The 27,462-nt window shown below is 48.9% G+C and overlaps 1 protein-coding gene across 3 annotated transcripts; it reads right to left on the bottom strand.

The window, feature by feature from the left end:
* Positions 1-9: 9 nt before the first annotated feature.
* LOC113031800 (CREB-regulated transcription coactivator 2) lies at positions 10-27,214 on the bottom strand. 3 transcript variants are annotated; one of them, XM_026184225.1, is made up of 16 exons: positions 26,990-27,214; positions 18,490-18,591; positions 17,096-17,206; positions 16,020-16,081; positions 14,839-14,907; positions 13,704-13,810; positions 13,335-13,361; positions 12,919-12,998; positions 12,565-12,614; positions 9,003-9,268; positions 7,163-7,638; positions 6,853-7,071; positions 6,584-6,772; positions 3,702-3,773; positions 3,120-3,321; positions 10-3,038 (listed from the first exon to the last, which is right to left on the bottom strand). In XM_026184225.1, the coding sequence occupies exons 1-16, from the start codon at positions 27,155-27,157 to the stop codon at positions 2,848-2,850; spliced, it is 2,391 nt and encodes a 796-aa protein (XP_026040010.1). In that variant the 5' UTR covers positions 27,158-27,214; the 3' UTR covers positions 10-2,847. The 3 variants fall into 3 exon arrangements, with proteins under 3 accessions (XP_026040010.1, XP_026040009.1, XP_026040011.1); XM_026184224.1 differs by having other exon boundaries at positions 6,584-6,775; XM_026184226.1 differs by lacking the exon at positions 14,839-14,907 and having other exon boundaries at positions 6,584-6,775.
* Between the last annotated feature and the right edge of the window lie 248 nt (positions 27,215-27,462).

A 27,462-nucleotide genomic window follows, 5' to 3' on the forward strand; every position in this document is an offset into this window, starting at 1 on the left:
GCGCACACACGCGCACACACACGCACGCACACACACGCGCACACACACGCACGCACACATGAATTCTGGGATTTCTTCCTCAGTTTTGAACTTTTTGACCTACTGAACGTCGTATGAAAGGAAAAAACAAACAAAACATTAAACAGGAAGTAAAACACGATTTTGTTCCAGGATCGCCGCACGAAGCTTCTCCGTCCGTTTGATCGAACGCGTTTTGGTTTTATTCTAACAGAAGAAGAAAAAAGAAACGCTGCTGCTGAACACGAAGGCGTCTCCGATTCCACCAAAGAAACTTTTAATAAAATATTTCATATTTTTATTTGTATTCATGGTGTGAACATGATCAAAGCTTCATCTATAAACACTAAAGTCACCTCTGAGCTTTTCTTTAAAAAAAATTTTCTGCCTCTGTGACGGCTGACATCCTTATATGGTCATCTGCTCCTCTGCAGGCTTCCAAAAGCTGACCAATCAGGCCTTAGCGTTTGGAGTGAGAGTGGAGGTCAGATTATGCAGAACTTTACAGCCTGGAACAGGAAGTGCTTTTCAAAATGAGTCATTTATTATTGTTAAATGAAAACTAGAAGAAGAAATATTTAAGATTTAACCCTGTGAAACGTGTCCGATTATATTTGTAATATTCTCTCAGATTCAAAAAGTAGAAAAAAGCATTTTAATAAAATTACGGCTTTAATCTCAGAAAATATTCGAGCTTTTTAATCTTTCTGTACCTGCGGTGGTCCTGACACAGGCGCCGCCGCGGCCCGAGGGCGCCGCCGCGCCTCCTCCAGGAGGAGGTGCAAAGATCACACGTCCAGACCCGAGTGCAGCACTTTGACTTCTTGGGATTTTCATGACGTGACCTGATTGGCTGACGCCTGTGATGACGCGAAGTGCGGTGCATTTTTATTGGCTGCTCTACGGCAGCCTGTCAGTGTGAACATATTGGTCAGATCAGGTGGCGATCAATGAGCTGATCAGGTATTGATCGACGGAGCGAAAGCTGACCTCTCGCCTCGGGTCACTGAGACTGAAGGACGAGGTCAATCGATCAATGACTGGAGCGGCTGCTGCTCGTGATGGCCGGGCTGAGGTGGGAGGAGCTTGTCTGCAGGTCCTCAGAGATCAGCTTCATTTCGTTTTTCCCGTCCTCGACTGTGACCTTTATCTTGTGAGCGACCTGCAGGGGGCAGCAGATACACCTGAACCTCCAGTCCCACTGCTCTTCCTCACCTTCGTCACCTCCCGACCTCCTGAAACCAGCAAGGCTGCTCTGAAGCTCCTCCCCCAACACGCTTGCTTTGGACTCAAGGTTTCCCAAAACCTTCCAGGCTGAAACAGGAAGGATTTTGATTGCGTTTTAATCGTTCGGGGTGGTTCCTACGGCAGCCGGTCAGGGCCATGATGGAATATCTTATCTTTAAATACAAAAAACATTTATCCTTTCAGGATTATAAATTCTTTTTTCTAATAAACCTCATCAGGCGGCTTTCATTAACGCGGCTCTAATAATCTATGTGTTTATTTTGGTTATGATGTCGAATTTTCAGATTAAAGCAGCAAACGAGGAAACATTTAAAAATAATTTTCCTCGTAAATGTACGACTTTTATATTTGTTTTTCGCTCCTCGTGAAACTTCCGTAAATTTAAATTCATTCAAACATTTTCAGAATAAAATAAAATCTGTTTAAAACAGAAAGAGAGATTTTGTAGTCGTGCAGCTTCCTGTCAGGCTCCGATTGATCACAATCACATGTGTTGATAACGCGCTCTTACATTTGTTTTAAGGCGGGGCTGGGACTCTGCTGGGACCTCGCCATCCTGGGCGAGCGCATCGAGCTTCGACCTTCAAGCGGTCAGGCAGACGTGCGGGCTGATCTCACAAAGGTGGCGGCGAGCTAAACGCTTTCTTCTTAAATATGATTTTTATATCTGAGTTATTTACAAAAATAAAAACTTTATACTTGAGTTCATAAAAACACACGAGGAGGAGGAAGGCTCGCACTCCTCTTTGAAAAGCATCACTTTGGGTTCAAAGGTCAGCTGACCATCTGCAGGCGGCGGGAATGTGGATGTAACAGACAGACGTAAGCTGGTCAAAGGCGCCATCGATGCTCCGCCTTCAGATCAGCTGACACTCACACAGAGAAGCCAAAGAGCAAGCAGATCGTGTGATGACACGGGACGCGTCGACTCACAGCGCCGAAGCGGGACATGGTGGGTGTGTCCATTCTTCATGTACAGACTTCGTGCAGCCACGGCAGTTCTCCAGCTGAGGGGCGTGTTCTCCTGACGAGCCTCGGCGGGATAAAACTCGGCAATGCTCAGCTGCTGTAGGTCGACGCTCGTGTCCAGTCAGAGGCAACGTAAAGGTGGGCGGGTCGGAGCATGCTCACACGTCAAAATGAGTTCTGCATAAAAGAGCGGAGCAGCCCGAGCAGAAGCAGCACGCACGGTCAGGGGACAGAAGTCAGAGGACAAAGGTCAGGGGTCATGGCTAAGTTCCTGTTAAAGTAGCTGTCAGAGCAGAAAGTGGCTTCCACACCGCTCTCACGCCTCCGCTCCTGTGGCGTGACGCCATCATGACGGCCGGGTGTGGGCGGGGAGTGGTCAGAAAGCTGCAGCAGGTTTCTGACTTCAAGCAAGCGAGAGCGTTTTCAGTTTAAGTGCCATTGACAGTGAGGCTCCGCCTCCTTCAGTTTATCCCTCCCCCAACACAGATGTCAGCTCCTTCATCGATGAAGGCGCATTCTTCCAAAGCTCGCTCGACAGACCGGCTGTGGGGGAGCGACGGAAGGGTGGAGTCCTCTCCAGGTGCGGGCGCCATTCCCGGAGCGTCGGCGGCGTCACTTGAGCCGGTCCGAGCGGAAGGAGTCCTCCACGGCCGGGTCGGCCAGCATCAGGTTGCCCTCCAGCATGTCCAGGGACAGCGGGTCCATCCGGAGCTGGTCATCCAGCGAGAAGGAGTCCATCTCAAAGCCGGGGACGTTGGACAGCGCGCTGGCGATCTCTTTGGACAGGCCCGTCGGAGAGTCGCCTGCAGACGGAGGGGGAGGGGTTTAGAGGCGTGCAGGAGAAACAAACAGAAAACACGACGCTTGGCTCGCGTCTCGCTGACCTGTGAGGATGATGTTGGGCACGTTATGTCGTCCGTCGCTCCCGCTGAAGTTCTGGTTCTGATTGTTGAGGAGCTGCTGGTCACTGAGGTCCTGCAGGTCTAGCGCCCCCTGGCTGTTGGAGGGGAACTGGTTCTTGTCTGCGCTGCAGCTCAGACCGCTGTGGTTCAGGGACAGCATGTCGGCCTGGGTCTCTGTGGCGAACTGCAACGGGAAGAGAAAGCTGAGGTCACGTGACTCGATAGAGACGCCGCGCAGAACTGAGATGGGCTGTCACGGCGCAGGAGGGTCATCCTCAAAATCATCAAAACCTGAAGAAGCATGAACTTTAACCTCTTTAACCAACCACGCTACAGAATACAGATGAAACTCTACCCTTCACCTGAGCTCCACAGCCAATCATCTGCCTCCATCTCCTTCTGTCCCACCCACCCTCTGCACCTCCTTCTCTTCTCCACCTTCATCCTCCACCCTCCCTCCTCCGCACATGCTCAGACGATCTCAGCCCCTCTTACAAACACCCTGCAGCTATACTGACAACCAATCAGCTCCTTCTATTCAAACATGTGACATCACTCCTTTACCTGCTGCTCAGATCTGCCGGTGAGCTGCAGGCTCAGGTAGGGGTCGTCCAGCAGAGAGCTGAGCAAAGCATCCTGGGAAAAAGACAACAGAAAGACAAAGTGATTAAATCCAGTTTCAGCCGAGGATGTAAAACACGCGCGCAAACACACACTTAAACTAATCTGTTTGGTGTCAGCCTCATGTTGGTCACATGACTCTCAGCGTCCTCACTAGCGTGCTGATGTTTACGCCTTCTGCCTCCTCCAGGACGGCCCGTGTCTGGCGTCTGTCCCGGGAACGCCACTATCTCTCAGCAGTAGGGCTGGGCGATATGGCCTAAAATCCATATCGCGGTATAATTTGAAGCACGTGCGGTAACGATATATATCACGATATATTCTTTTCTTCTGTATAACGTATTTTCCACACTATAAGGACTTAAAATCCTTTAATTTTCTCAAAAATCGAGAGTGTTCCTTATGTATGAATTCTGGTTGTGCTTACTGACCTCGAACCGATTTTGGCTGTAAAAATCTGTTAAATAATGTTTTAGTGTAACTTTGGTAAGCAGCACTGCTTGATGGATGTCAGAGCATTACGGCTGCCGTAGGGAGGAGCTTCACGGAGTAATCTGGGTCCAAAACTCCGTCTGCTTCAGGTCCCAAAGTCAAACGAACACAGAGTTAAAAACGTCTAAATTCTTTCATCTTTAATTAAATCATCAGCGTTGCTGCTTTACCAGGTGTAACAATTAAGTTTAACATCCATCCATCCATTCGCTTCCGCTTATCCTTTTCAGGGTCGCAGGGGGCGCTGGAGCCTATCCCAGCTGTCATAGGGCGAAAGGCGGGGTACACCCTGGACAGGTCGCCAGTCTGTCACAGGGCTAACACACAGGGACAGACAACCATTCACATTCACTCGCACATTCACACCTAGTGGAAAACAGAATTTATTAAATTTAACGGAGTTAGAAGTTAACAGGAAGTTAGCTCGCTAGTTTCCACCTAAACATTTCATACCATGTTCTGACTGAGATTTTTGAAACTAATTCAAACGTACAGCTCTGCTGTCACTTCTAACATAAAGACAGGAAACTAAACAGCAGTGGCGTTTGCAGGGTTACTGAAGTTGGACTACCTGCTATATAATGTTGTGCTACGTGATTGCTAGCGACACAGCTATGTTAGCATAACATTAGCACAGTGAAGCTGGAGGATGAACGCTAACTTTTTTTCCACTCGATAAAAGTTAACGTGAGGGATTCTGGTGGTCAGGGACAAATGCAGTCGCATAGCAGGATGCTGTACACGGGCCAAACTTCAGTCAGGAGCAGTGTTGGGAAGGTTACTTTTAACATGTATTCCACTACAGATTACAGATTACATGCCCCAAAATGTATTCTGTAACATATTCCGTTACATTACTCAATGAGAGTAACGTATTCTGATTACTTTGGATTACTTAATATATTATCATGCTGTTTACAACTACATGAATGTGATTTATTACTATTACTGAAGGTCCACGGCTCCGAACCATAGTAAAGGGACCTCTGGCTGATACGTCGGGTTCGTGTCGGGCTCGTAGCTGAAAACTAGCTTCACTTTGCTAGCGAGAGACAGAGAGAGGCGTCGAAAGGCTGCTGCAACAGAACTTTATTGTTTCAGAGGAAAACAGGAACACAGCGTACAGTCGAGTCTTAACAGCTTACTCACAGCTGGGCTCGTCAGGCTCTCTGTTTGGCTGCAGTGGTTATTATTATATTTACATGCTTCCAGCTCCCGTTTCTGCTCGGTGACAGCTCGTACTTTTCCTTTCTCTCCCTCCTCGCGCTCACAGACACATCACGGGTACGGCAGTCCATTCTCCCTGCAGCACGGACTACACTGCCCATGATGCTTTCGACCAAAACAGGGGCAGCTTGATGACATCATCAACATGCGCTATCGTGGTAGAGCGGTATAGTCAAAATCTCTATCGTTGGCCAAATTTATATAGTTTCTATTGTATATCGTTTATATCGCCCACCCCTACTCAGAAGACAAACTTTCAGAGCAGAAATCCTTCGCTGACGCTAAACTACGAGATACGCACTCAGAGCGCCGCTCCTGATTGGCTTATTTGCTTTATAGTAACCACACTCGTGCTGCAGTCACATCCCAGGAGTCACAGCCAGGCACCTCCGGCATGTTTCACATCCTGGAGGCCGGAGCAGCAACACACTGAGCGAGGAATGGTCTCCTTCACACCCCTTGGCGTTACCTCAAACCAGGTGGAGGTGACTCCTCCCCCTATGACCTGCGCACAGATGAAATTTTGGTGCTTGTTTAACAGCCGTTGCCGTCGAAATACAGACGGAGCGTCCTCCTCCCGGCTGAGAGCCCGCTCCACAGGTCTCCCCAAGTAGAGTGTCATGGGCGTGATGATGGGCGTGGCCTCTAACTGCTCCTCAGAACCAGGAAGTGCAGTTGACCTCGTGAGGTCACAAACTGCTGCAAAAAAATGTCAAGATGGAAACACGTCTGCGTGCTCTGAAAGTGTTCACGGTAACACGTCTTTGATGAAGTCACTGCTGAAGAGTAACCAGCTGATCCAGGTGGGAGGACCTCACCTCTGACCCTGACACAGACGAGTCTCAGGAGTTTATCTGCCGCGTGAACAACGACGACATCATCACGTGGGACACGCCAGCATCCGCCACAAACACGCAGCAAAACCACAACAACTCCGAAATCCACGTCTCAAACAATCAGAACTGCTCGTGCATGGGCGCCGCGACCTGAGCGTCAGCAGAACGAAGCATTACAAAGCATTATGCTGCAGGGACAGCGGCCGGCTCCGCCTACTTTAAGGCGAGTGTATGTGTTTAACTTGAGCGTTGGCGGCAGAGGTCACTCACGTTGTAGATGTCGGCGGGGAGGCTGTGGCCGGCGTGCTGCTGGTGCTGATGGAGGCTGGCTCTCTGCTGCTCCGCTTCCTGTTTGGCGTGGCAGAGTGAGGACGAGGAGGAGGTCTGGACGCACTGCTCCGGCACGCCCTCGCTCTTCACAGGGGGCGCTGCGCTCATCTGCGGTCCCATCAGCCTCTGCTGCTGCGAGGAAACACGGTGGTGAGCGCCAGAGCTAACGGAGGGGAACTTTAGAATCAGGACTGAATTTGGGGACGTACCGCTCCGAAGTGCTGCTGCAGGTGCTGGTTCCGCATGTTCTGCAGGTGGAGCTGCTGCTGGCTGCTGGGCCGTGGCTGCTGGAGGCGGAGCGGCGGCTGGTGGTGGTGCTGAGGCAGCGTCGTTTGCTGCGCGCCGGGCTGGTGCTGGTGGGACTGGCTGAGCGGGTACGGAGGCAGCCGCTGATCCACAGGAAGCCTGCTGGTGTCCAACGGGACGCCCTGCAGAGGGAAGCGGGACGTTAACCCCGGGAAACTCTGTTAAACTGCATCACTTCCTGTTTGTATTGATTTTGAACAGGTGATCGCTTACCTGTGTGATGGAGGACAGGGTGGGTGAGATAGTCGGGGAGAATTGTTTGGAGTGATGCCGCCGTGAGTCGCCGCCCAGCGGCAGGATGAGCGGGGACAGCTGGACGCGGCGGCGCGGCGACGTGCTGAGCTGCGGCGGTGGCTGGCCCTGCCCACTCATCAGTGGCGAGTAGGAGGAGGAGCAGGAGCCAGAGCCGCCCACGCCGCTGCTGTAACCAGGGTTACCGCTGGACGCAGACTGGAGGGAGGAGTTACTGAGAGACGAGTGCAGCGATTGGCTGCTGAGGGAGGATGGCAGCGACGGCGAGGAGCTCAGGGACGACTGCAGCGAGGGGTTGCTGAGCGATGAGTGCAGGGAGGCGGAGCTAAGGGAGTTTGAGAAGGAGTGGCTGCTGAGTGATGACTGGATGTTGGGGTTGCTTAGTGATGACTGCAGGGAGGGGTTACCGAGCGTGCTCTGTAACGATGCCAGGAGTCCTGAAAGACACAAGAACAACAACAACGTTAACACCGAGCACTCAGCTGATCGCACCTCGCCATCTACCAGCTCCGTCCCAGGAGGTCGCAGCAGGTGTAAACATTACCTGCAGTTCCTGTCTGACCTCATTTACAATAAACACGCGTTCCCTCGTCCACCTGGTCCGCAGCCTGTCAGAGCACGGGACAACGATGCAGACGGTAACCTGAGGTCGAGCTCTCAGCCACTTCCTGCCTGAGGTTGCCTCACAGACGACTCAACATTTTCCGACGCCGCTTCCTCCCTCAACAAAAATCCTCCTCTCGGGTTAAATTTAGCGCTCGCCCACGGACTTCCTCTGCCGACTCTGACAGTAGAGCTCAAAAGAAGAGCCGCTCGCTGTCAGAAACGCCGCAGCAGGAAGAGTGGCCTCTGCTGCGGCGACTACACCCTCTGGTTCTCCACCCTAAACTCTCATCCTCCTACGGCAGCTTCAGTCTTCCTGATTCTCCCGGACCTTCGCACGTTTCAGCAGCTAACAGCACGACCTGTCCGACTCGCCGTCGCAGACATTACTCTGAAACACGGGACCACGGACTCACTTCCTGTACCGTGTGTGGTCCCGCCGAGTCACCGCTGTCCCAAACAGCCTCTCGAGAAACGAATGGAGACTCAGATCTTGAGGAAACAGCAGCTGTTCAGCAGAAGTTCCTGATAACTTAGTCTGATACTGGCCGACCGCGGCCGTCCTATTACACGTGGAAGCGAACAGGGGTGTGTCTAAAGGAGGGCGTGGGGTGTACGAGACCCTATCAAGGCTTTTGTAACATTTTTCACATTGAAAGTGAAACAATGTTAAATGTTGTTTATTTAAAAGCTTTTTTTCACAAATCAATACAAACGTACACGAGGCGCTGACCTGAGGGTCGTCAGGCTGGACGCTGAGTTATTATTTATATTAATAAACATCTGCAGCATCATAACGTTGTTCTCAGCAGCACAAAAACTGTTTGAAAAATGTAATCCTAATATAGCGTGAATACAATCGGGGGTTTAGTTTATGTTGTGTGCAGTAAAACATTGCAGTTTTTAAAACCAACCTTTGTTCTGACAGACCTGTTATTATTGCCCATTAATAAGACAAAAGTATTTCTTATCCGATTACTTAATTAATCGATGGAATAGTCAATAGATTACTCGATTACTAAAATAATCGATAGCTGCAGCCCTTTTCTGCTCTCACCTGCACAGATTTCACACCTGTCAATCATTTCACTGCTAACACGACAGACTGCAGTTCAACACATCGCAAAACGTGTGCGGTTACAAAAGACATTAAACACCTGTAGCCACGCACAAACTCACAGGTCACAGCTTCAATTACCTGGTGGGTGGTGGAAGCTGCCGTTTCCTCCTTGCGCGTTGGCGGCGTTGATCCCCAGCTGGGTGAGGGTGGAGGCCAGGTTTCCCGTGCTGCTGCCACCACTCAAAGAGGACGACCCTGGGAAACCCGGTTCGTCCTGGTCCAGTGGCGTGGGCAGTGGCGAGGGGAAGTGGAGGCTGGAGAGGTCAGGCAGCGAGCCGCCAGTGTTCAGCGCCGAGGGAACACCATGAGCCGGCGTGGACGGCTGCTCCGGGGAAGTGAAGATACTGACAGGAAACAGAACAAGGTCAGAGAGATTCACATCACAGCTCAAGTTCCTGAAGCTTTACCTGTCTCCAGGTAACGGTTAAACCAGGCCATTCTTAACAAATCAGGCTAAAGCATCACTCAGATTGACAGAGTGTGGCTAACAGGAGCGACAGACTAACAGAGATCGGCTATGGAGATGGGTTTTTGCTACCCCCCCCCACCCAAAAAACCCATCTCCATAGAGACTGTGTCAGCTCCCACACAGACAAAAAACAAACTAAAAACCAGCAACAAACAACTTAAACATAAACAATTACAAAGAAAGAACAATACAGTATCCACATCTGAACCAAAGAGTAAAACAGTGAAATGTGGATTATTAAATATTAGGTCTCTGTCCTCCAAGTCTCTGTTAGTACATGACTTAATAATTGATCAACAAATCGATTTACTCTGCCTTACAGAAACCTGGTTGCAGCAGGATGATTATGTTAGTTTAAATGAATCAACACCCCCGAGTCATTCTAACTACCAGAAACCTCGAAGCACAGGCCGAGGGGGAGGTGTGGCAGCAATTTTTCACACCAGCCTATTAACTCATTCACTGCCAGCCATTGGCAGTGAATGAGTTAAACCCATTGACTCATTCACTGCCATTGACGGCTATAGACGTCAATGGCAGTGAATGAGTTAATCAACCAAAGACCCAGACAGACTTTTAATTCATTTGAAAGCCTGATGCTTCGCCTCGTCCACCCCAGCTGTAAAACTCAGAAACCAGTCTTACTTGTTATCATCTATCGTCCACCTGGGCCTTACACAGAGTTTCTGTCTGATTTCTCAGACTTTATATCTGATTTAGTTCTGAGCTCAGATAAAATAATTATTGTGGGTGATTTTAACATCCATGTAGATGCTAAGAATGACAGCCTCAACATGGCATTTAATCTGTTATTAGACTCAATTGGTTTCTCTCAAAATGTAAAAGAACCCACCCACCACTTTAATCACACTCTAGATCTTGTTTTAACATATGGCATAGAAACTGAACATTTAACAGTGTTTCCTGAAAACCCTCTCCTGTCTGATCATTTCCTGATAACATTTACATTTACAATAATTGATTACACAGCAGTGGAGAGTAGACTTTATCACAGTAGATGTCTTTCTGAAAGCGCTGTAGTTTAAGAATATAATCCACCCACTGTTATCATCTTCAATGTCCTGTACCAACATAGAGCAGCTATCTGAACGCTACCCCAACAGAGGTCGATTATCTTGTTAATAATTTCAGCTCCTCACTACGTACGACTCTGGATACTGTAGCTCCTGTGAAAACTAAGGTCTCTAATCAGAAGTACCTGACTCCGTGGTATAATTCTCAAACACGTAGCCTAAAGCAGATGACTCGTAAGCTGGAGAGGAAATGGCGTGTCACAAATTTAGAGGATCATCATTTAGCCTGGAGAAATAGTTTGCTGCTTTATAAGAAAGCCCTCCACAAAGCCAGAACATCTTACTATTCATCACTGATTGAAGAAAATAAGAACAACCCCAGGTTTCTCTTCAGCTCTGTAGCCAGGCTGACAAACAGTCAGAGCTCTGTTGAGCCAACAATCCCTTTAACATTCATGAACTTCTTCACAAATAAAATTTTTATCATTAGAGAAAAAATTACCAGTAATCATCCCACAGATGTAATATTATCTACAGCTACTCTTAGTACCATTGATGTTAAGTTAGACTCTTTTTCTCTAATTGATCTTTCTGAGTTAACTTCAATAATTACTTCCTCCAAACCATCAACGTGTCTTTTAGACCCCATTCCTACAAAACTGATCAAAGAAGTCCTGCCATTAATTAATTCTTCGATCTTAAATATGATCAACCTATCTCTAATAATCGGCTATGTACCACAGGCCTTCAAGCTGGCTGTAGTTAAACCTTTACTCAAAAAGCATCTCTAGACCCAGCAGTCTTAGCTAATTATAGGCCAATCTCCAACCTTCCTTTATATCAAACATCCTTGAAAGAGTAGTTGTCAAACAGCTAACAGATCATCTGCAGAGGTTTATTTGAAGAGTTTCAGTCAGGTTTCAGAGCTCATCACAGCACAGAAACAGCTTTAGTGAAGGTTACAAATGATCTTCTTATGGCCTCTGACAGTGGACTCATCTCTGTGCTTGTCCTGCTAGACCTCAGTGCAGCGTTCGATACTGTCGACCATAATATCCTATTAGAGCGATTAGAACATGCTGTAGGTATTACAGGTACTGCACTGCAGTGGTTTGTATCATATCTATCTAATAGACTCCAGTTTGTGCATGTAAATGGAGAGTCCTCTTCACACACTGAGGTTAATTATGGAGTTCCACAGGGTTCAGTGCTAGGACCAATTCTGTTTACATACATCATGCATTTGTTACTTCCAGGCTGGACGACTGTAATTCATTATTATCAGGAAGTCCTAAAAACTCCCTGAAAAGCCTTCAGCTAATCCAAAATACTGCAGCAAGAGTCCTGACAGGGACTAGAAAGAGAGAGCAGATTTCTCCTGTTTTGGCTTCTTGTTAAATCCAGAATTCAAAATCCTGCTCCTCACATACAAGGTCTTAAATAATCAGGCCCCATCTTATCTTAATGACCTTGTAGTACCATATCACCCTATTAGAGCACTTCGCTCTCGCTCTGCAGGCCTACTTGTTGTTCCTAGAGTATTTAAAAGTAGAATGGGAGGCAGAGCCTTCAGTTTTCAGGCCCCTCTTCTGTGGAACCAGCTTCCAGTTTGGATTCAGGAGACAGACACTATCTCTACTTTCAAGATTAGGCTTCAAACTTTCCTTTTTGCTAAAGTATATAGTTAGGGCTGGACCAGGTGACCCTGAATCCTCCCTTAGTGATGCTGCAATAGACGTAGGCTGCCGGGGATTCCCATGATGCATTGAGTTTTTCCTTTCCAGTCACCTTTCTCACTCACTATGTGTTAACAGACCTCTCTGCACTGAATCATATCTGTTATTAACCTCTGTCTCTCTTCCACAGCATGTCTTTATCCTGTCTTCCTTCTCTCACCCCAACCAATCACAGCAGATGGCCCCGCCCCTCCCTGAGCCTGGTTCTGTCGGAGGTTTCTTCCTGTTAAAAGGGAGTTTTTCCTTCCCACTGTCGCCAAAGTGCTGCTCATAGGGGGTCATATGATTGTTGGGTTTTTCTCTGTATCTATAAAGCACCTTGAGGCGACTTTTGTTGTGATTTGGCGCCATATAAATAAAATTGAATTGAATTGAATTAACAGAAGCTTTTTGGGACTTACTTGATGCCGGGAACTTCGCAGGACTTCGGCCGGGATGACAACAACGGCAGCTGGGAAAGAAAAATCCAGAATAACAGAAATGACTCAGAAGCATCAAACACAAAATCACTCAGTAAACTTTAGAACAAGCTAAAAACACAAAACTTAAAATGTCAACATGTTTCTAAAACGGACCCTGCAGCAGCTGTGTCAGGATGATAATGAGATTTTGACTCATTTAACTTCCATAAACTAGTGAGAAATGTCCTTCGCATACTCTCAGGACATTTATGGAGATTGGAGGGAGAAATGAATATAAATGTGAATATTTAATGTAAGGGTGAAACAGGCAGATGGTGTTTCTGTGGGTTTTACCTTCTTGGTGTCCCAGGGTTTCATCAGCTTCCCCTCGTCCAACACGTTCTCCTCGATGGGAGGGACAGGATATGGAAACACTGAGGGACATAAAACACCGTGACTCACACATGGAGAGGAGGGCTGTGACGCTTTAATGTGAAAAGCTCAAGGAGGGAAAAGCTGGCGTCCTTCATGCATTTGTCATTGTTGTACAAACATACAGCACAAGATTATCCTGCTAGCTGCACTCTCCTTTGTAACTATGTTGCATCCTTCTCATGTTTGCCCTGTACAGTCTCTTATTGGTCTTTACTTTTGTAAAGATGCTCATCTGCCCGACAACAAACAATATTCCTGTTCTATTGACATCCACAGTCATTCATCAGTGAGAGGAAGTTTGACCTTTGGACGTAGGATAAATGTGCGTTACTCACTTCTTCTGCCCTCTCCGTCGCTCTGACCTGCAGCATCACACACACACACACACACACACACACACACACACACACACACACACACACACACACACACACACACACACACACACACACACACACACACACACACAGTGGTGATTACAAACATACTGAATCACTGAAACGTGTCCGCTCAGGTCGTCGCCGTTACAATCAAAGCTGGATTTAAATGTTTTCCTGTAATTATTAAAAAAGGATAATCCTGCTGAACAGTTTCACTTTAACTTTCCAACATGTTTGAAGCTTCGCGCCCTGAACACGGACCGTCTTCCAAGTCTCTGATAACACACACCTGTGCTGGCGTCTGTTCGGTTCGGTTTCACTCACCGCCGATTCTGGCGTTCTGGAGGGCGAGCGTGGGTCCGCCAGTGCTGAACGGGTCTCCGGAGGGCGGGTTCATCACACTGGTGTGGAGCGCTGAGTCGGAGTTCGTCCTGAAGGGCGAGAGACACCGACAGAGAGTTAAAGGGGGAGAGGAGCAAAGGCTTGGAGGAGGTGAAGGTTAGCGAGGGTGAAACAAAGAGATGAGACGCCAAAGAAACGCTCTTTCGAACTACGGAGAGACAAAAATGCCAAAATGAAAAGAAGCGACTCAAAAATAAATGAATTTGTCTTTAAAAACCAACAAAACATGAAAAAAATAAAACGCAGACATTTACTTTTCTGTTTTATCTGTTTATGTTTTCACTGATGCTCAGCTGTTAGTCATGTCAGAGTGTAAAAACATAGTAATAACAACAATGATTACTTTGGTCTTTTCTCCTGCACAGTGCTGATTAATCATTAACTAATAATCATTAGCATGTATCGCGACTCTCCTCGCAACCCGACGTTTGGATGTTTTCTTTCAGGTTTTAATATTCGTCCTGGACGAGCAGCTAAACTCCGACGCCGTCAGTTTTCTGTGTTTTACTGCTCACTCATCGACCTTTGACCTTTCACTCTGATTTGCTGCCTTGGAGTAAACACCTGACCTTCAGGATCATCTGCAGATCGAGTTCCAGATGTTTCCACGGGGGTGAAGGTCATGTGATCTCTCGTCTTCCTGCATTTGTGCTACTGTATGTAAATGAAGGCGGAGTCATTCTGATCCATTTACTTGGGCCTGATGTTTAACCGACACTCACAGGAAGTAAAAACGTCTAACAGGCAATAAGAGGAAATATTGGAGTGTTTAATGTGATTTTGGCACTTCTGGCTCCCCGCAGGAGGCTCGCTCTGACTGCAAACAGCTGCACAACATGACCTCTGACCTGTGACAGCAGCTGCTGCACCCGAGGTCAGAGGTTTTCACGAGCAGCAGCTCGGGCCGAGCGATGAAGGAAGGAAGAAAGCTTCAAAGTCTGAAGCATCGAAAAGATCTAATTCTTCTAAAAGTCCACTCTGAAGGTTACAGCTGCAGGAAGGAAGAAGAGGAGGAAGTGAAGGTAGGAGGAGGAAGAGGAGGACGAGGAGGGTTCACCTGTTGAGTGCAGTGGTGGGGAGACGAAACAACTGGCTTTTATCTCCGGGGAAGTTTCCAGACCAATTCCTTTATGATCGACAAAAACAAAGTTATTTTGGTCTGACGAGCAGGAAGCAGCGACGAAAAGTCAAAGGGTGACGAAGAGGAGCAGAGGGAGGAGGCTCAGAGACAAACAAGCCAAGCAGAGAGGGAGGCTCCGCGGCCTCGAGCTGCCGGGTCCTGCTGTACGGTGGCCCTGAGCTGCCAAACAAACCCGAGCGGTTGAATTCTGTTCATTTGTTTGTGACGGCAGGATGAAGGTCGAGCTTCTCCCACTTTTCATGTGTCGTGGTTTTCACTCCCTGTGGGGGCGTTCGCGTGGAGGATTTCAGGTCCCGCGGCTCCTTCAGTCCTCGTAACGCTCCGCCTGCGGCGGGGAGGGGTCAGCTCAGCTGGAGGCTTGCTGGACGCGATCTGAGCTGATGTTTCTGCACATCGTGACATTTAACCGCCCCGCCCCCTTCCTGCTTTGTTGTGGTTTTTTCTGAGTGCGTTATCGCCACCGTAGTTTGTGCTCAGACCCCCAACCTGACCACGCCACCGTGCTCCTACAAAGGAGGTGGAGCGAGCGCAGGCAGACCTGAAACCAGTCAGTGGCAGAAACCTGCGGGGGCGGAGCTTCATAGGACACCTGGAGTTCGGAAGCCGGCCTCCCTCTGAAGGAAACGCAGAAAGAAGGCAGGAAGCAGCGGAAGAAGCCAAGAAGAAAGAGCCAAAGATTCCAGAAGAAGAAGAAGAGCAGGAGGAACACAGGCTGGAATCGGCTCCTCTCGGTCAACGCGAGGACCACGGGACCCTCTGAAGCCTCAGAGTCACCTCGCAGTCACTGCAGCGGGGAGGCGAGTCTTCCTCGAGCGCTGCGGGAGCACGGGTTAAACGCCCGTCACAATCACAGAACATCTGTGTACAGATGTTATTCACGGGTCAGACTGCAGCAGAGTGTCTCCTTCACAGCCTGAGGCGGAGCTTCATCTCCTCCGGTTTCTGATCTCAGAGGAGCGTCGAGGTTTTACTGCAGCGACGCTGAGGCTTCAGGAGGGAACAGCAAGCAGGAGCGAAACCAAAGAAACAGACCTGCCGACAGACACACGGACACACACACAGCGGGGAGAGCAGGGGGCGGGGTTAACAGACAGCACCTTCTCCAGCTGGGGTCGGGTGGCGGCGACAGGTAGGCGGGGCTGTACGGGGAGCTGTCCATCTGAGGAAGCAGCAGGTTAAGGAAAGCACAGAGCTTCATCAGTTTCAGTATCAGGAGGAGCTAAACGAGCTTCAGATGGCGCCGACACCACGCTGACCTGTAGAAACTCACCTGTGTCGCTTCTCGGGGGCTAAATCAGCTCATCGGGTTTGAATGACCCCGCCCTGTTAGAACACGTTAACCCCGACAGCCCGATGTCGTTTTTTTCTTTAAACTTATTGTTAACTTATTTCTGATTCATCATCGGGGTTTCTGCAGGACGCGAGCGGAAGAGGATGAACTCTGAACTCTCGCCCTCACAGGGAACGCTCAGTGCAGTCTGAAGAACTCAGAGCTTCACCACAACTTCTTACTCAAACCAAGGTCAAAGGTCGCACTTCTGTCAGATGGGAGGAGCTTCAAGTGTGGAGACGAGCGTGCCTGCACGACTTGTTTTTCTGAGCAGCTTTTTCACTGCTGCTGTGACACAAACTCAACGTGATCACTCGGAGTTTCTTAGATAAAAGTTCCTCGCAGTGGCTCTCAGCATCAGCCCCGCCCCCTCGCCCCATCGACGCAGAGGACGACTGAGAAAGAGCGCGACAAAAACGACCCGTCCAATAAAGCATTGACATCTGTGAGCTCGCCGCCCGACGCCTTTCCTGCACTTCCTGTCTCCTTCTGTTATCCTAAAAGCTGAAACACTGGCTTCATGACGCATCACTGCGACCACAGAGGAGAAGGAGTGCACCACCGCTGGATTTTACCGCCACGCCAAAATCTCTAAACGCTCACTGTCAGCTGACACGCCATCCTCCGTCACCACGAACACACACACACTGATTTATTCCACACTCCATCCTGGAGCTGCTGCTGCAGATTTTTGGTCATCCGCTGCTGAAAATAGTTCCCAGCAATCAAAGTGCAGCTGAGAGGTTTCACAGTCTTTACAGGAAGTAAACAGACAGACAGGAAGTCGGGAGCACAGGAACAATCTGGAATAAGACAGGGAGCCTCGCGTAAACTGAAGGATACTTTGCGATATGGTCGGACCGGCGAGACGAAGCGGCGGTCCCGCTGCACTCGCTCCACCAGCCCGTGATGCCGCGTCGCCCGACTGGACTCCAGAGTGGACGGGAAGGAGCCCTGAGGAGGAGGGGGGGGGGGACAGAGAGGGGAGGAATGAGAGGAGAGGACAGAGTCAGCATCATTTCCACACCTGTAAATACTGAGGAAACAGGAAGCCTCACACACTTCAAAATAAAAGCCCATAATAATGTGACCTGGTCAGGATTACTCTGCTCAGTATTTGTAATCTCAGATATTTACTCAGAGAATTCGTTCACTGACACATGTTGTGGTTATTGAAACAGCATTTTTGTCTGATCTTCGAGTATAATTCAAATAAACTGAACAAAGATGAGGCGGTGAGGTCAGCCTGTAGGGACCAACGGCTGTTTGTAAAGTGAAGCTCGTGTCCCGGGGCAACCGCGGTCCCAGAGTTCCCCGCACGACCCCAGGGGAGAACTGGAGAGCCCCGAGCAGACGAGACCTTCCTAGATCAGAGGATCAGCAGCTGCAGGAGGGCGTTAACAAGCCACACAACAGAGACCCCGTTGGATCAGGGGGTGGAGCTTCTGCAGGCTACCTGTGTGTGTTTGGGTCGCTCTGATGCAGACAGATCCTTTAATGTGGGATCAGCCATCTGCATCAGACCCACAGGAGGAAACTCAAACACCTGAGAGACGTTCTGTCCACGCTCAGCTCCACTGCAGCAGAGTAGGAGGAGCCACGAACAGCGCCATTACAGACCGAGTGTGATGGAAACACTGATGAGTCAGAGATGATGAGCGGGCTCGGCTTTCTAACTCCTGCTGCCCACATCTGATTGGAGCTCACAGCAGAGACCCGGTGCCTGATTGACTCCAGAATAAAGGAGAGAAAACACTGAGCCAATCGTCTTCCTCGTCACAAAAGAATCAGTAAACACTGACGCTGAAGGCAGAGCGCCGTTTCCTCACATTTCTTTTTTCAGGAAGGACAAAAAAGCATTAAAAATATACACGAGGAGAGTAAAGAGATACGATCAGGACCAAAGATTCAAACCAAAAGAGAAACTAAGCGGATGAGAGGCGACGACAGAGACCGTCTGTGGCTTTGATCACATCTGCCGCACGCAAACCACCGAAAGCATCAGACCGCCTTAAATGTTCTGCAGGAGCCCCACAGGGCTCCATCCTCAGCCCACCTTTATTTCCACCTTATTACTCCAATACTCAAACATAGGCAGTAACGTTTACACAAAACAGGCGTCTTTATCACGTCAGCAGAGATCGAGCGATACTCTGACGCTCGCTGTCCTGCACCTACGACATAAGAAAAGAAACAGGAAGTGACATCAGGGTGAAAGTGCAGTAGCAGTCGATTACCTGGAAGTCCTGAGGGGTCCTGCCGATCTGGTTCACGTTTGGTAATGAGCCGCCATAGTACGGCCCCTGATTCCTGGCAAGGCGGAGCTTCTGGGCCTGGAGCTGTGAAAAAAAAAAAACACCGTCACTCAGATCAAATACATGAGACGACCACAACCTCGGCGAGCCGCAACTCACCGACCGTGCTTCCCCATACAGACTCGTTACCTGAGCAGGTAACCAGGTGATCACTTCACCTGGTTACCTGCTCACTTCAGTGATGTCGTCAAAGGTTGCGTTTAATGCTTTGGTGCTGTGGTGACGCGAGGGCAGCAGGCGGAGGGGTGGATGTGGGAAGAAGAGCAGCGCTGATGGTGTTACAGATAAGAGTGAAAAAAAGCCCTGCTTTCTTCTCATCGTCTACACCACGTTCATCTCCGCCTGACTCCGCCTTCACCTCCGCACAAGTCGCTCAGCCTGCACAGAAAAACGCCGCTTCCTCGCACCGGTCTCCGCCACAGATTTGGGATTATTGATGACATCACTGTTTACGTCATAAAAGCATCCAAATACAAAGATGGTGGCCCCACTGAGGGCGCCGTGGTTACCTTACACCCAAGTCTCTGAAGCAGAATTATGAAGAGAACAATCTTTGTAGACCTGCAAATACCAGTGCATAAATGAGAAGCAAGGGGGCGGAGCCAGAGCATGCTCAGGCTCAATCCTCTGCCATACGGAACTCGTTCAACCTTCTGACCACGCCCCTTCAGGCTCCAGGTCCAGCTCTGATTGGATGATCACCAAAGAGGAGCGCAGCGGCAACTTCCTGTTTAATCTTCGCTTTAAACAAACCCGAGGGACGGATCTGTCCGTCAGAGGAACAGATTTAAGTCATTCGCCATCTGCGCGGCTCAAATGCATCAAACCAACGACGAAGCCGCGCCGCGTTAACGTCTGAGCTCTCAGGTTCGCCCCGGCTCCAGGAACCGGGGACCAAGCTGGACGTCAGGTTAAAGCAGCGGAGCGCAGACGCCGTTTCTTCTTTACTTTCTTTATTTATTTATTTGTCACATGTAGTTATAGCTAGTACAACATACAGTGAAATGTTTTTCCTGGCTAAAAAATACTCCCCCCGACTGTGAGAAACATACTAGAAAAGCTTTTACCTAAACTAAGAGACAGGAAAAACTATAAAAATATACATATTTACATAAGTACAAATGTATATAATATGATAAGATAAGATAAGGTTCAGGAAAGAAGAAAGTAAAGTGCGAATTATGTACTGTGTGTGAGATTGTCCAGCATATTATCCGGTTTGCGTTTTTGGTTGAGGAGTCTCACTGTTTGTGGGTAGAAACTCCTCCTGAACCTTTCTGTTCTTGTTTTCAGGCTGCAGAGGCGTTTCCCTGACCTCAGCAGCCTGAACAGTTTGTGGGCGGGATGGCTGGAGTCCCTAGTGATCCTGATGGCCCGGGATCTGCACCTTTCAGCGTAGATGTCCTGCAGTGTTGGTAGAGATGTTCCCATAGTGCGTTCAGCTGTGCGCACAACCCTCTGCAGGGCTTTCTGTTGCTGTACTGTGCAGTTCCCGTACCACACCATGATGTTGTTGCACAAAATGCTCTCAATGACACCAGTGTAGAATCTCCTCTGTATATTCTTGGAGATCTTAAACCTCTTTAGACGCCTCAGGTGATAGAGGCGCTGTCTGCCTTTACTAATAAGGAATTCCGTATGTGTGCTCCAAGTGAGGTCCTCGTTGATGTGAACACCGAGGTATTTCCTTATCTGAAGTGAAGTGACGGCGCCAGTTTAACTGAAGAGCAGCTTAAGATGTGAGGAGACGGCGCAGAGTTCTGCTCTGACGGTTTCAGGTTGTGTCGGGTTCACGTCACGTCCACGTATTCCTGAAGCGTTCCTGGAAACGGTGAGGAGGAGGAGGAGCCAGACACAGCACCTCCTCCTCTTTAACATCAGCTCCTCCTCCATGACACGTAACATAACCACGCTCAACTTCGTCCACAAACGCCGTTTAATTCAGGCCGAGCGGCGCAAACGAGCGGCCATTACATCCACGCATCAGGCTGCAGTTTATGGTCACGCTCGCCAACACGGGGGTCAGAACAAAGAAACAGGTACACGCGTCTGCATCCCAGAATACTACGGACAATGTGCAGATGTACTGATCAACACATCTGTACAGCGATATAAACATCTGTAGACATAACTGCTGCCACCTTTTATTCGACCTCATCTGTATATAAGCTGCTCTGCACAGTAAAGTCAAATGAAGTCAGAACAGCGGCTCAAACGCTCCATTATCCACATGAAAGATCCAACTTGTGCTAAAAAGCTTATGCCTAATATGATGGCCTCAGGTTTTATTTTGAAAGTTTCTAGCCCGGCCCTTTCCTGTCTGCTGAGTGTAGCGGGTCGCGGTTGGGCTCTGGAGGGTCCCACAGACCAGAGCCAGGACCGCGAGCGGCACAACGTCGAGGAGGAGGAGGCCTCTGCAGAGGAAGCTGATGATGTCATTCCAAAGACCTGCACAGAAACCACCAGCAGCTCGGAGCGCTCGCACGGCGCCATCAGCGCCTGCTGTGACGCCACGAGGCTGTCATCTGTTCCCCACTTCTAAACTTACTCATCACAACAAACAATTTCCTTTTTTGTCCGTGAAGTTTGGGGAATTCAGAGACATCAGCCACGAACCACACATCTGCTCCCGCCTTAGGACTCTGCCCGCCGCTGCCATCATCTCCATCGTGAGAAGAGGCAGGCCTCTGAAAATAAACTCAGACTTCCTGTGCCGAGCACAGAGCTCAGCTGGAAGAACACAAACTGGACTGAAAAGCTTTCCCTCCATAATGAGATGACCTCCCTCACAAAGACATCGCCCAGCTCTAGCTCCACCCACAGTGTCTCCTCAGGCTGTGAAGGACCTCCTCGCTGCCCGAGACGTCGTCTCTGCCGAGGCTGATGAGGATCACAACCCGTGTCCATCGCTTCAGGCTGCAGGCGCCGTACACGCTGCGGTATACATCAGCGCAGAGACGGCGTGACCAGCGTGAGCTCGTCTGTCTGCCTCTCAGTCAGGACAAAACGTCAGGAGGCCACGCCCACAAAAACGACCTTTAGCAACACCCAAACAAAAGCCCCTGTTCGTGCGACTATTTTCTCGTCATGCTGTCACAGGATGAGAGTTTCATGTTCAGAAATGCAACTTTTTAATGAACTAAAGCCGATTTCCTGTAATTCTGAACCCAAAATTTGGAAAACCGCTAATGTTATAATTAAAGATGGCTCCCCGTCGCTAATGAGGCAGTGTAATCACAGCAAACCGTTAGCTCAGAAATATTCCATCCATGTGTTTGTGGACGCCTGAGCTAACTCCAACATGGACCCGTGTTATTTTGTAAGAATCCTCCTCTATGCCGACAACGCCGTCCTGTGTCCACGTGACGCTCCACCTGCAGTGCGAGGACGTCCCACTCAGACTGCTGATAAGGTTTATGATCTGAAAAACCCACGGGGGTGGGGGTGGGGGGTTTATCCTTACTTCTTCATCTGCACTGCCACAGATCTACATTCATTTGAAGAGTACATCCTGCTCTAATTTTAACGCTTGAAAGCCGACATCCTTCCTGTGAGAGCGTGACGGTGATTTACTGCACATGCGATCACCTCCTCGCAGCCCTGAGTCAGTGACCCGTACACGTTTCCTTACAAACTGACTCATCGCTGAATTCTTTGGGAGTCGTTTGGTTACAGCTTCAAATGGCTGATTTTCAACAAGCCCTGAGTTTGGCCATTTTTCCTACTTCAGATATGGAAGACTTTGCAGAAACAGAGTCATATGGACGGCGATCAAAAAGCAGAGTTCCTCTTCAGAGGCTGCTGGGAACGTCTATGTAGCCTGCTGTCCTTTGGAGGCGTCGCCCTCTGAAGCCCTGAAAGCAGCGAACTCGCCAAACCGGAGACGTCTTCGGGAACATCTCCGTGCTGTGGCTTCAGTTCATTAAACACCTGAAACACGCTCAGAGCTACAAACTCAGGTCTAAGGGGGGAAACCTGAATGTCCATCACCTGCTCTCAGATCAGATAAGCTCAGCCTCGTTTCCTCTCGCAAGAACGTCAAACTGCCGACGAGCTGCAATCTAAAGAAGAAAAACCACGCTACGTGTTGTGGCCTGCAGACACAGGAAGGTATTGGCCCTGCACGAAAGGTGTTCTTACCTGGCCTCGTTCAGAAAGAAAAGCAGTGAAGTGAAACAGGAGGCACAGCATGTCAGACGGCAGGTTTACCCACCTCTAAACAACCAACACCAGCACCGCTGACCCGCAGAGAGCGAGCACCAAACACTATTCATGTTCAGGTAGAGCTGGGCGATATGAGATTTTTTCATATCACGATATGTTTTTTTCATTTCAGTCGATAACGATATCTATCATGATATAAGCCAAATAACTATATTTGTAAGATTTAAATGTGCCGTTGCTCACAAGTAAAATGTGAAATAATCAGCAGCTTGTTTTTAAATATTTATTTCCCATAATAAGTTCAACAGGGTAGATGTACTTAAGGAACACGAGACTTTTTCAGATAAATAAAGGCAAATATTGCAAACTACACAAAAGGCAGCCGCTAAAGCGTTTAAGTTTCAAAATAGAACAAACGAAACAGACTAAATTGTCAATTCCACTTAGAAACAAAATATTAATTCTAAAAATAAATCTTAGTTTGTTTTACAGAAGAACAGACAAAACTGACTAACTTTTGTCAATATCAAATAAACTGAGAACTAAAAGGAAATTCTCAATCTCTCCTTGTTGTATAGCTTAGCTTTTCAAACAGTTTTAACAGTTACTTTAGTCTGACAAAAGCCGAATGACGAATTAGCGCTTCCAGTCAGAGACTGAGGCTACGTCCACACGTACACGGGTATTTTTGAAAACGGAGATTTTCCGTTTTCGCTTTAAAAAATAATCCCGTCCACACATAAAGGCAGAAATGAAGGAAAACGCTGCTATGAACATGCCAAAGCAGCAGGTGGCGCTAGATTCCTAACCGTGCAGAAATGTTGGCCAATCAGAAGTCTAGAAGCCTCGGTGGGAAAAAGTAAACAAAGCTGGGGCATAGAAGCAGAACCGAGTCGTATGTGTGGAGGGACAGTAACTGTGTGTATATGTAAGCATTTAAACACTGCAGAGAGTAGAATTAACAGTATTGTAGAAATTCATTTCACCGAAACAATAACGTGGCGCACAGTGTGACGCATGCACCAGTTTATTGTATTTCCAGACTTGCTTTCGGCACAATTTACAGTGCACGCTACTCTGTTTTTTGTCAGACTTGAAATAGCCGAAATACCTTCACACTACGGAACTTCTATGGCTCTTCCGTTCGACAATCTCTCGGGCATTGGAACCATCATCTGTTTTCTCTTCGGTCACGCTCGGTTGATTTTTCTAGTCGGCACACTCATTTCCTCCATTACCCGCTGGCTGCTTCCCAACAAACACACGTGCGGCTTGGCACTTGTGCTGCACGTAACAAGTCACGCGACGTGACGCTGCGGCTGTGATTGGTTCGGCTCTGCGCTACTTAATTTGGATTGGCTGACCTTTTTTTTTTTTTTTTTTTTTTTTTTTTAAAAAGAGGACAAGAGCGGCGAGGTCTATCGCGATAGCTTAATTTCTCTATCGAGTAAAAGTTATATCGCGATACATATCGTTATCGTTCTATCGCCCAGCTCTATGTTCAGGGTTGGATTATTCTGCATTCATTCATGTCACAGGCAGAAAAACGATTCACAGCACCAGTCTCACTGAAACCCGTCCATCCTTACAGAGGAGCTCAAGAGGAGCAACTAGCTGCTGCCCACTGATTGACTCAGCAGCAGGTGTGAGCACCTGTGTAAAAGCAGAAGTGTTGCAGCACTCAGGTGTGCTAACAGGATGCCACAATCTTCCCAGGAGTGAACATCCCAACACATTCATCCTGAAAAACCCACAGATCTCAGACTCCACAGGCCTCATTTAGAAGGTTAAAGGTCACGACAGCCAGCTGAGGTTTGTAAAGCTGCAGCAGACTTCAGCAACAGACGAGAGTAAAGTGCACAGCAGCAAACTGCTCGCTGTGAGCGCCGTGGAGGAGGGATGATGATCCGAGTGGACCGTGAACTCCCCGTACATCAGAGTATTCCAGAGTCAGAGTGAGGCCATGTGTCCCGCAGCTGAAGCTCGGACCAATCGGCAGGACGCTGAAGCGAGCGCAGACGGAGCTGCTGCAGCGGTCCGGAGTGCAGAGCTCAGAGAGCTGTGCATAAACGAATGGAGCAAACTTCAGCAACGCTGTGAAGAAGAGTGGAGTCAAACTCCTCCTCAGAGATCTGACAGGCTGATAAAGTCACACAGGAACTGTCACTGCTGAGGGAGGATCAACGAGCTGCTGAATCATGGGGTGGACTCCGTTTGTCTCACACTGCAGAGGGTCCAGTGAGATCCTCCTCCTTCACATGACTGTATGAGTTCAGAGAGAGCTCGATCATGTCCTCGGGTTAAACTCCTGGATCTGCTACAGACCTGCAGCTTTCTACCCGACGTGTGACTGAGCAGCTCTGACACCAGTCACCTGTCAGTGAGGTCAAGCCAATAATGATGCGGATCATGAAACCAGAGGGTCAGACCATCAAACCTCAGGATATTTTCTGTTTTATCACGCTTTCACAAACCCTGGAGGACAAAATCTTTACACAAGACCTAAACAATCAGTCCGGATCCACATGCCTGACTAAATCCATCTGAGCTACACAGAACCAGCACAGAACCAGGGCCTTTCTCAGGACCAACTCGACCCCACAAGGAAACTAAACAGCACCTCATAATGATAAGAAGCTGCAGCTGCTGGTCCTGGACCTGCTCTGTGCAGCATCTGCTGCAGGTTCTGGTCCGAGTGACCCTCCAGAACCAAACCAGGACCATCAGCAGGAGCTGCAATTCAACAGAGAGGGGAAGAAGACTGTCTGACCTGCAGCAGCGTCCAGAGCAACTCACAGCTTCCAGACAGGAAGAACAGAGCAGCTGAACGTTCAGAATAAGAGTATAAAGATGCGTCCACAGCCCACCACGTTCATAAACAGTGAGCTTTTCTCATTCACTCGTGTATGAAATAAACACGTTTATGAAAGACGTGACTGGATGTCAGCCTGAAGCATTCGTGTTTCTGTTCAGCCGTCGGGCCCACGGCTCTTTGGTTTGAGTCCGGGAGAAGCTGTGGCCTACCGTGGTCCATACGCAAGTCCCACCACTCAGCAGCCACCTTCAGGCATCTCCTGAACTACCTTTAATTTTGTGGTCTATGTGCAGAATCACTGTCACATCTGATGTGAAACTAAAATGAATAAAGGTTTACTTTGAAGCATTTATTTCAAAATAAAGGTTTGCTGACTTTGACCCAAAATAAGTATTGAAGGATGAACTTTTACCACTGTGTGATTATTTCAGTACCATTTCTGTGTGTTCTAATAAAATTACACAAACGCACCTAAAAACTCCAAACCCCACGGCAGCATCACGGGCTGGACTCACAGAACAAAAACACCAGCTTCAGAAACACACACCTTTAAACTTGTAAAAAAATTTCAGAAATGACCTCAAACCATCAAAAATAAACTGACAGCCAGACTCCCACATTTTCCCACGACAGTAAACACACCAGCAGAGACCACCTGCCTCCACACTCCGACCCTCTCACCTGCTTCACACCTGAGGGCGTGTTTCAGATCACAGTGACACCCACACATCACCAATGACAAGGTGACGTTAACACATCCGAACCAATCGCCCACCCTGACATTAAAACGGCGCCGCCAGGCCAGAGTCCGTGTAAAGTATGCACGATTTAAGGTAATCTTTCCCGGGCAGGGTGGACAAAGATAAAATCACCACGTCAGATCTGTAAAACACACATATTTGTTCCACAAGTCAAAGAAACAAATCAAAAATAAAATCACACTATTTTCCTTAGGAGGCACAAAACACGAGTAATGGGAGCTTCATCTACATGAAAGCAAAGCCTGTCAATGGCTGACATTAACGCCGAAGTTGCCAAAGGGATGAAATAAACACCCCGAATTAATTAAGTCGAAGGTGTTGGATATGTGTGTGTGACGTGAGGTGACGTCGCGTTAAAATATCCGGTTTTTGGCCGGAGTTCTGCGGGGCACTGCGAGGCTGACAGCGACGTTCACGTAACATAGTAAACAAGACAAGTTAGCCGCGTTAGCTTCGAGCGCTAACGATGTATCGGAAATGAAGAGCAGTGCGTCCCGGAGAGACAAACACCCAACAAAACCCACACACTGCGTCCCCACGAGGAGATTGCCGCTAAAACAGCGCCAAATCTCAGCAAAGCGCCGCGCAGAGACACCGCACAGCGCTTATCCGGAGCCCGACGAGCCCGGACTAGGCCTCGCTTCCTCCGGCAGCTCTCCTCCTGCCGCCGCCTCTCACTCACCCTGGTCGAAGTGATGTCCATCATGACCTCCTGGAAGGCGGCCGTCTCCTCGGCCTGCCGCTGGGTGTGCAGTGCTATCTTCTCGCTGAACTTTCGCGGGTTGGACGCCCCGGAGCCGGCGCCCGAGGCGGGCCCGGGTCCACAGCCGCCTGAGCCCGTCGCAGACATCTTCACCGAGCGGACGGGACGAGCTGACGTAGTGGAACGATTTCAGAGAGGGGTGGGGTGAAGAGGAATCACTCCCCCGCTTTTTCTGAGCACCAAAACCAGCAGCGAGTCTCGCAGCGGGACCAACCGAAACCCGGCCGAAAACACCCCGCCGGGGAACCGTGTTCACAGCCGCCGGAAGACCGGGACCGGGTTCACAGCCAGGAGCTGACGAGGCAGCAGCTCTGTTGTTGGTTTTTCTTTTAATTATTTTTTCAATCCTGAACAAACAAGAAAGCATGTTCAGTCTTTTTGTGTTCATCTTG

Source organism: Astatotilapia calliptera, chromosome 11 (assembly GCF_900246225.1).
Source record: "Astatotilapia calliptera chromosome 11, fAstCal1.2, whole genome shotgun sequence".
In the NCBI taxonomy this organism is placed as follows: Eukaryota; Metazoa; Chordata; class Actinopteri; order Cichliformes; family Cichlidae; genus Astatotilapia; species Astatotilapia calliptera.

Bases quoted from the DNA above. Each gene is read 5' to 3' on its own strand.
- LOC113031800 (XM_026184224.1), bottom strand. From the start codon at position 27,157: ATGTCTGCGACGGGCTCAGGCGGCTGTGGACCCGGGCCCGCCTCGGGC. The intron at 6,776-6,852 runs GTACGTCCCCAA...GTTTCCTCGCAG, and splicing joins TGCAGCAGCACTTCGGAGCG to CAGCAGAGGCTGATGGGACC. The intron at 3,039-3,119 runs GTCAGCGAGACG...CTCCGTCTGCAG, and splicing joins GCCCAACATCATCCTCACAG to GCGACTCTCCGACGGGCCTG.